Here is a 9,330-nt window from a genome sequence, read left to right on the forward strand (position 1 = left end):
TGTGTGATGTGGGTGTGTGTGTGTTTGGCGTGCTGTGTGCATGTGTGGGGTGTGTGTATGTGTGTGGGTGGCTGTGGGTGCGGTATGTAGTAAGTGTGGTGTGTGCTATGTGTGATGTGGGTGTGTGCGTGTTTGGCGTGCTGTGTGCATTGCTGGTTAGTTCTAAGGAAGCCACATAAGCAGCCCTAGCAACAGTCCCGGGTGGCCCTGACGCAGCCCTGCAGCTCCAGGACCATAAGTCACGCTGTTGGCCTCCCAGCTAGAGCACAGGAAGGCACAGGTCAGTGGATAGGAACAGCTGGGAAAGACTCTCACAGGGTCTCACTTTCCTTCCTGGGAAGATGTAGCTCGTGCAATGCTGCCCGCACATCTGGGGGTGTTCGGGAGCATCGGGTGTGGTCTTCGCACCCCATCTTTGTCTCATGACTGCAATTGCACATGCCAGGGTCTCTTCTTGACCTCCACTGCCTTCGGTAGGAACTCTCCAGGCTGCAGCTTCACTGCAGCCTGAGAGCCCTGTGGCCCAGGTGGACGTGAAAAGCACCCCACTTCATGGGATGGGAAAGGCAGATTCTGCCAAAGGCAGATTCTGCCCATGGCAGTGCCGTTGCCCGGCTTTCCATTCTGACAGTCCTACTTGTTCTTCTCTGACACAAAGGAGGAGTGGCCTAGCAAGGGCATCTGAAGCCCCAGGCAGAGCAGCCCCAGCTCTCCTGACACCCACTTCCCAGCGGGGTGCCTTCACACCCCCACTCCCTTTCCCCACCTTCCCATTTTCAGCAGGAAACCCCTTTGTCTTGCACAAAGCCACAAATGGATAGTAAAGCAAGGCAGAGTGGCTCTGGAAGCGGGAGCAGAGGGTCCCAGAGAACATGGCTGCCCTGTCCCTCTGCGTCCAGCAGCGCAGGTATCTCTGGGGCTCCTTGCACGGACGAAAAACACTGGGCCAGGAGAACCTGATCCAAGCCCTACACAAAGCCCCTGGGGACCTGCGTCCGGCCCCTTCAGGTGTGTGCCCATTTCCAAAGCTGCCAGAGTCTGGCGTCTGCCCATTCCTCATGTGATACCATCTCTTGGTTTGTCCACTCCCCTCTCATCCACAGGGAGTCAGTCCATCTGGGGTCTGGTTTTGTCCAGCAGCTGCTATGACATGCCTGTGGTTGGGCTCCTTGACCAAAAAGACCGCAGTAATTGGCAAAAATCGTGGCAGCTCCTCGTATGGGAATATGTGTCTCCTCTGAGAGCCTTTATTTCAGAGGAGGAGGAAAGTTGTCCAGGGTGGGCATCACAGACTCATGGAGCTGCTGGCAACCTGCGGAAAGTCTTTTCCTTGGGTCCTCTCATTCAGCAAGTACGGGGTTCAGCATCTTACAGGACGGTCACTGTGCCGGCGAACTTGCAGAACACACACCCGGGAGGTGTTTCCTTTCTGTAGAGAAACTTCCTGCTCTTGTCCTTGGGGCTTACACTAAGAGCTGGGGGAGTGGAAAGACAGGTTTGCTGAGCCCTAAATTACACACAAAACCCATGGTGATCCACGTGTGGCTATGCCAAGTCAGGAAAGAACAAGGCCACCAGCAGAACTTGCTGAAAGTCAGTCCACTGAGCACATTAAGCAATCTGGAAAAGAAACATCCATCTGGGAAAGGCACTGGCCAAGCGCGGAATGGAGAACAGGGGACTCGGGGGGCTGGCAGATGGCTGGGACGTGGAGCCTGCGTGTCCAGCCACGTGGAGGAATCCCCTGTGTGAAGTGGATGCCTGGCTCCCACCTGACGCCACTCACTGTCCAGGCCCCCGGCTACCCTGCTAATTTGGTGCTTGCCAGGCAGGCTTCTGGCGGCATGCTGATTCTTCATGTCTGCTTTCCGAGAGAGACTTCAGTCATCATGTGGACGTGTAGTCTCCATGATGCTGATTTCTCATGACGAATGTAGAAAATGGCTTGTGGTCATGATTCCGCTTCCTATTCAGGGGTCTTCAAAACATATACACTGATTCTCACAAGTTGGGGGCAGGGATGAGTCATGATGACACAATGGCCTTGAAGTCTGTTGGGCTCCGAGGCCTCATGCTTATTTCAGCCGGCCCGAGTGAGCGTGTCCCTGGCACTTGGACACGTAGGGCATCCCCACCTCGTCACCTCCGAGCCCTGAGCTGTCCCACCACATGGGAGCCCAGTATGTGGCCGCCTGCCCCAGCACCCAGAAGCCCCTCTCCACCCCGCCTCCCTTGAGCAGCTTGGGCCGCCCATAGCTGACTCCACACCGCCTGTGTGTGATCTTCCTCTTTGGGTTTACAGCAGGTTACATCGGCTACTAGTTTGCATCGACCCAAGGAGTGGAGAAATCCGTGGGGAAAGAGTGATATTTGGGAGCCATTTTCAGTAACTTCCCATCAAGCCCTCACAGTGTGGTTTAGTTACTCGTGTTAAAATTGTTATGAGTTCACATCAGCAGCGTTCATGTCAGAATATAAACCCAGAAACCCACCCCAGAGCCAAATGATTTGCAGGGACGAAAAGGACAGAGAGGGGACAGCTGAACCTGAGCACCCCACTCACAAACCTGCATGAGTCACCTTTGCAGGAAGCCCTGGTCTCTGTCTGCTGATCTTAGAACTATACAGGGAACTCACTTTTCCACGAGAAGAGTCAGAAAAGCACTCTGGGGGGCCACGATGTTCCATGCACGGAGCAAACCCACCTAAGTGTGGACTCTCGGGCTCTCTGGCAGAGTTCTCTAAAACACACCAGCCAAAAAACAGGTTAAGTGGTTTGTTTTTCCTCTCTTACTAGGTAATGTTCACAGAGGAGGACGTCAAGTTCTACCTGGCTGAGCTGGCCCTGGCTTTAGACCATCTCCACAGCCTGGGGATCATCTATAGAGATCTGAAGCCTGAGAAGTAAGTGAGAAGAAACTAGGGCTGACTTCCCCACACCCATCGGCTCCGTGTTTTTTGCTGGGCCGTGTTGGTAGCCATTGCAAGGTATTTATTTCCTAAATGAGGACATATCAGAGAGCGGGCTGGGGATACTCTTGTGCTGGCAAGACTCGCTCAGGCATCAGGGCCCAGATGCAGGTGTGGCTTTGCTGATTTGCACAGGAAACGCCCAGGCCCATTCCCACCTGACACTCATAACGTCCGAGGGAGGCCCGGCCCAGGTGCGTGTCTGTGATGCACAGGAAGCCGGGAAGCCGGAGCTGGGGAGGGGCATGGCACACCCACGACCCTGACCCACATTCCTGCCCACTCTCCTGGGTGAGGCTTGTCCGGCCACTGGGGACCATCTCAAACATGGCTGCCTCCAGGCAAGTTTCTCCTCCTCTCTCATCTCTTCCCTGCCATCCTCCAGATCCAGGCAGCCCTTTGAGCTGTTTCAGCAAGCCCAAGGAATGTGGTCACAAACCTCTACTCAGTCACCTGCTGGCCCCACCTCTAGGCACCCAGTCAGAGAGCTGTCTCAAGAAGTTCCCTAAAAGACAGTGGCCCCAGAATCCCTAGGCCAGGTCCACTGAGATTTGTGTATCCTTGGCCATGGTGACCTGTGAGACTGTTATTTCTAGAATATTTTGCTAATCTATTCTAAATTTTTAAACACTGAAGTCCCTCCAAAATAATAGTGTTCCCATTTTAGTTTTGATGTTGTTTTCACATTTTCTTTGCAGACCTGACATATAACTAGGAGTAATCCAGTTAGAGAATAAGAGATTTGCAGGATGGTATTTTAGGTTCAGTTGACCTCGCCGGTGTCCCTGAGGGGAAGTAGCTGATTGTCTCACTCACTCCTCACTGCCTCGATTCATGCCACCCACCCAGACCAGGGCCCACAGCCACCCCTAGATGAGGCATCACCTTGTGGCCTGGTGGGACCAACCAGCCTTGGGTGCCACCAGGCCACCCCAAGCCTGTGAGCTAAGACCAAGGGGGCCCCGGGGTCTGGAAACAGGTCCCAGCCGCTACTCCACCTTCCTGCCCTGTCATCTGCATGGAACTGAGAAAAGACAAGCCCTGCTCGGAAGCTGGTGTTGTTTCATGCGGCTGTCATTGATGGGAAACACCTCGGTTTACTCAGAAGCCAGGTCGTGTCCCGTGTCCAGCGCACGATGTAAAATGCACTTGCCCATGTGCATAATGCTCTGACGTCACCACCAGCCCGTGGAACGTCACAGCTGCACATGTGAACTGAATACATGTGTAAATACAGCTTGAGTATCCCTCATCCAAAAACCCAAAATCCGAAATGCTCCAAAATCCAAAACTTGAGCCCCAACATGACACCTCCAAGGGGAAAATTCTGCACATAAGTACTTAACACAAACGTGGTTTCACGCACAAAATTATTTAACATATTCCGTAAATCAGCTCCAGGCGATGTGTAGAAGGTATATGTGAAACAAAAATGAATTTTCTGTTTAGACTTATGGCCCAGCTCCAAGATATCTTATTATATATAAGTAAATATTCCAAAATCCAAAAATTCTAAACATTTCCAATTTCGGGCACTTCAGAAAAGGGATGCTCAATGTAGACCCATGAAAGACTTTAGCCTGAGTAACCCCGTCAGGAGGGCGGCCTGCTGGCAGCTGCTGTCTCCTTCCAGGATCAGGAGCAGAAGGCCAGATTTCCATTTCAAAGTGGGTCTGACCTTGAACGCTGGGGTGCTCTGAGCCTTGGGCCTCCCCTTTCGCCCCTCCCTAATCGGGAGATGATGGCAGAGCCTGGCCTGTCACCTTGGGTCACAGCAAAGGTCACCCCAGAAGTTACAAGTTACCCCGTGTTAATTACCCTCCAAGTGGAAGTGGAGTGTTGTGCGTCTGTGCAGACACTGCCCCTGCTTCTCCTCTGCGGCCTGGTTGTGGATGCCTGAGTGTTAGCAGCTCACCCCAAACATCCACCCAGGCCGTGGGCGCCAGTTCTCATTGCTCCTGAAGGTCAGTGTGATCCTCACAGCTAAAAATAGCCATGTTTAATTGCGGCCTTGAAGGAAAAGGTTGTGTTGTTCAATCAGAATTATTAGGGAGTTAATCTTCAAAGGTGCTTCATTCTGGGCAAAGATTGTGCCCAAAAGTCAAAGATGAAAACGTTTGCCTCGTTAATTATAAATCGTCATCTTAAGTATATGCTGTAATTTTTCCTTCCCATTTCCAGAAAACAGTAGGTGTTTTTTTAACCCCATGGCAGATTTTTTTTATTGTCGAAAAATACACATAACATTTACAGTTTGAACGATGCTTAAGCACCCAGCTCAGTGGCGTCAAGCACATTCCCACTGCTGAGCCCCATACCCACCATCCATCTCCGGGATGGTTTCAGCTTGCGGAACTGAAGCCCTGTCCCCCAGCACAGTAGCCCCCTCGCCCCCACACCCACCATCTGCTTTCCATCTCTAAGACCTTGACTCCTCCAGGGACCATACATTTTATATTTGTAAATCGTATCATACCTGTCGTTTCGGGACAGGCAGTTCTCATTGCTGGAGGCATCCTCCAGGCTCATCCGTGCTGTAGTGACTCAGTCTTTCCTTCCTTTCACAGATTTCTGGAAAGGTATCTATCACAGATTCATCCTCCAAGCCTTGCTTTTGCTTCTTTCTAGCCCACTTTCTGTTCTCTTTAGGGCTAGGCTGGTACCTCCCAGCATCTGGAAGAACAGGATTTAATTACAGCCAAAAAAATAAATAGGGAAAGTTTGGGGCCACAGGGGCATCAGGATATCACAGCCCACACTGACTGACTCCAGCCTGACATTCAGGGAAGAAGGGATTTAAGCCTGCGCCCAGCCCTGTACAGATCCCGCCTCCATTCTATAGGGAATGGAGGGTCCACCCCACAGCAGGATACCTGGGAGGAGTAACGCAAACTCTCACATCAGGCACATGGCGTGAGGAGGGCTTGGCGGGAACAAGACAGGGACCCAGTGGCCCGCAAGGGTGCTGAGCCAGGACCAGGTCCCATCACAAGATGTACCTGCTAAAGCCTGAAGCTCCTCAGTGCCATGACCCCCGCATGTGCTGGCTTCCCCTGGGATGGGTCTCGAGAGCCACGGCAGGGCTCGGGAGGATACATGTGAGAAGAAGGGGTTTTTGGACAGAAAGGGCATCCTGAGTGCCCTTGCTTGGAGAAACATTCCTTCTCCAAGGCTCCCGGGCCCCTCTCCACCTGTGCTTCACACACAGTGGTCTGGAGGGCTCCCAGACCTTCCCTGGGGACCCGTGAAGACCTAAAGCCAGCAGTCCCCCAGGCACAAGAACACACATCTCTGTCTGGGAGGTGTTCATCTTTAGCTGGGAGCTCTGGAGAAGGAGGCGGGATGGGAAAGCCCAGTGCACAAGCTGCAGGTACCTCCCGGGCCAGCTCCGTCAGGGCTCCCTGAACCCCGCAGCTCCCCTCCTGAGCTCCACGTGCCTGTTGGTGGGCTGGGTCTCTTTCTAAAGTGTCTGTTTTCTTTCCCTTTCCTTTAGCATTCTCCTGGATGAAGAGGGACATATTAAGATCACAGGTTTGTAAATGATGGCCAGCCCTTGGTGGCTTCATCACAGCCCTGGTAACTCTGGGGACCGCCTCAAAGCCCAAGCCCTCTTATTTAGACCACCTTCCCTTGGCCAGATGCTTTGTCTCTAATTTGGCAGAATTTTCTGTAGCTACAGACTGGTTATAGTGTCATACATCCTCATAACGTCCAGAACCATCCAGCTTCCCGGGCCATGCTCTGTTTGCTGGGCTTTTTCGGCACTGCTGGGTGTTTAGTTCAGGAGCCCTCATGCCCAGCGCCATCCTGAGGGCAGACATCCAGGGTCTCGCTGGAGTGCGGCCTTCACTGCTGTCCTCACGGGTGCTGTCCCTGCCTCCTCCTCACTCCCTGGACCATGGCAGTGGCCACATGACCGCCCTCCCCGTTTACATATAAAGCCTGGCAGCCACCAGCAAGTTCAGTCACACTGGAAGCGGCTGTTCTAATCTCAGGACACCCCATTTGTATTAGTTCCCTATTGCATCTCTAACAAAATGCCAGAAACATGGCTTCAAACCACACAAACTTATCACCTTATAGGTCAGGAGGCCCCAAGTTGGAAATAAGTCTCCCAGGAATGAAATCGAGGCATTGGCAGGGCTGCCTGCCTTTTGGGGGCCTCTGGAGGACATTCCCTTGCTTTGCTTCTTCCTGCTGGTAGAAACCCCCGCATTGCTGGTCTGTGCCGCATCCCCCATGATGGAAGCCGGTGGGCAGCATCTTCTGAGCTCTCGGATGGCGTCCTGACCCCCTCCCTAACCTGAAGACCCTTGTGATGGCATTAGGTACACCCAGAAATCCAGGGTCATCCCCCATCTCCAAATCCCAGTGGCATCTGCAAAGTCCCTCTATTAGTCTGTTCTCATGCTGCTAATAAAGACATACCCAAGGCTGGGTAGTTTATAAAGGAAAGAGGTTTAATGGACTCACAGTTCCACATGACTGGGGAGCCCTCACCATCATGGCGTAAGGCAAAGGAGGAGGAAAGGCACATCTTACATGGTGGCAGGCAAGAGAGTGTGTTCAGGGGACCTGCCCTTTATAAAACCATCAGATCTCATGAGACTCATTCACTATCACGAGAACAGCACAGGAAAAGCCCACCCCCAGGATTCAGTTACCTCCCACTGGGTCCCTCCCCCGACACATGGGGATTTATTACAATTCAAGGTGAGATTTGGGTGGGGACACAGCTAAACCATATTGGTCCCTCTGCCACGTAAGTGGCCCATCCCAGGCTCGGGGGGCAAGGCCGTGGCCTCTCTGGGTGCTGCTGCTCTAACCACTGGCTGGGCCTGCCTCGGCTCCACGCAGCCACTCTGTCATCCCCCAGACCTGCAGGCCCTGAGCTAGTGCACTCCTGTTCTTTCCAGTCCCGGGGCCACTTCCTTCAGAAGCCCTTCCTTGCTCTGTGGCACCTGGTGAAACCTGTTCTTCCATCATAGCTCGGCCCCTGCTCCCCAGGCCTCCTCCGCCCATCTGTGCTCTCCACACCCTGGCGTTGTCAGGGCAGGCAAGTTGACCACCTGCCTGGCTCCCCTACAGCCGGAGGCCCCTTCCCGGTAGCTATCAGCCACACACCTGCCCCTCCACCCCAGGTCCCTCTGCCCTGCAGCGCCCACCTCCATGTGCCTGTGGAAGAGGGTTCTGTGGAGTTCCCATCAGTGGCTAAGCATCTGCCGTCTGGGTGGTGTTTCCTGGGTATGTAGATTCATAAGGAACTGCTCACGCTTTGAGGATTTTAGCTTCAGGCACTAGTGGGCTCTGGGTACTGATGAGCTCCAGGAAGCGCTCACGTGGCACTGCTTTCACTGAGCAGGGCTCTGCTGTGCCCACCTGGAGAGGGGCGGGCCCACAGAGGGACACTGATGCCCACCTGCGTGGGGACCCCTGAACACACCCAGAGACTGAGGCAGTGCGTGTGCTGTGTTTGCATGCAGATTTTGGCCTGAGTAAGGAGGCCATTGACCACGACAAGAGAGCGTACTCCTTCTGTGGGACGATCGAGTACATGGCGCCCGAGGTGGTGAATCGGCGAGGACACACACAGAGTGCCGACTGGTGGTCCTTCGGCGTGCTCATGGTGAGCCTGCCCCCGGGCCCCTTCCCTGCCATGGCGGCTCTTCCCCAGGTAGACCCCTGTCCCCAGGTGGGTTCAGAGGTCCGGGAATGCAGGCAAAGGCAATGCCTCAGGGTGTGGCTTGGGACACCCCACAAGTGTCCAGGACGAGCACTTCCCAGCAGCCTCCTGTCCTTCCCACATCCCCACCATCAGCAAGTGGGGCTGGGATGCAAAGGAGAACCCATGCGTGTGAGGAGACAAACTGTCTTTATGCTTCGTGCTCTTCGGGTTAGCATGATGATGATGAGAGATGCCATGGTTTCATATTACAATATTTTTCTTATTTAAACACAAAATCCTTACACTTAGTTATGAACTGAGATGTACATGGAGATAGGCATTTTTGCATCGGTCTCTGGAAAGGTGAGTTGTCTCTGTCACACTCTCGCAGAGTGTGTAACCGAACTTGGTTTGGGCTGTTGTCTGTGTCACAGTCTCACAGAGTATGTAACTGAACTTGGTTTGGGCTGTTGTCTGTGTCACAGTATCACAGAGTGTGTAACTGAACTTGGTTTGGACTATTGTCTGTGCCACAGTCTCACAGAGTATATAACCGAACTTGGTTTGGGCCATTGTCTCTGTCACAGTCTCACAGACAGAGTGTGAAACTCAACTTGGTTTGGGCTATTGTCTGTGTCACAGTATCACAGAGTGTGTAACTGAACTTGGTTTGGGCTGTTGTCTGTGTCACAGTC

The 9,330-nt window shown here is 53.3% G+C and overlaps 1 protein-coding gene across 7 annotated transcripts in view; it reads left to right on the forward strand.

Moving 5' to 3' along the window:
- The window catches only part of RPS6KA2 (ribosomal protein S6 kinase A2), a 457,145-nt gene that overhangs the window by 359,601 nt on the left and 88,214 nt on the right, over window positions 1–9,330 (forward strand). For all 7 annotated transcript variants that reach the window (XM_017508303.2, XM_017508305.2, XM_037731262.1 and 4 more), the window contains 3 exons: window positions 2,798–2,904; window positions 6,464–6,501; window positions 8,454–8,596. In XM_017508303.2, the coding sequence (XP_017363792.1) occupies window positions 2,798–2,904; window positions 6,464–6,501; window positions 8,454–8,596 (288 nt within the window). The remainder of the gene's footprint in view (window positions 1–2,797; window positions 2,905–6,463; window positions 6,502–8,453; window positions 8,597–9,330) is intronic.

The sequence above is a fragment of the Cebus imitator genome, unplaced genomic scaffold (genome assembly GCF_001604975.1).
Source record: "Cebus imitator isolate Cc_AM_T3 unplaced genomic scaffold, Cebus_imitator-1.0 Scaffold389, whole genome shotgun sequence".
In the NCBI taxonomy this organism is placed as follows: domain Eukaryota; kingdom Metazoa; phylum Chordata; class Mammalia; order Primates; family Cebidae; genus Cebus; species Cebus imitator.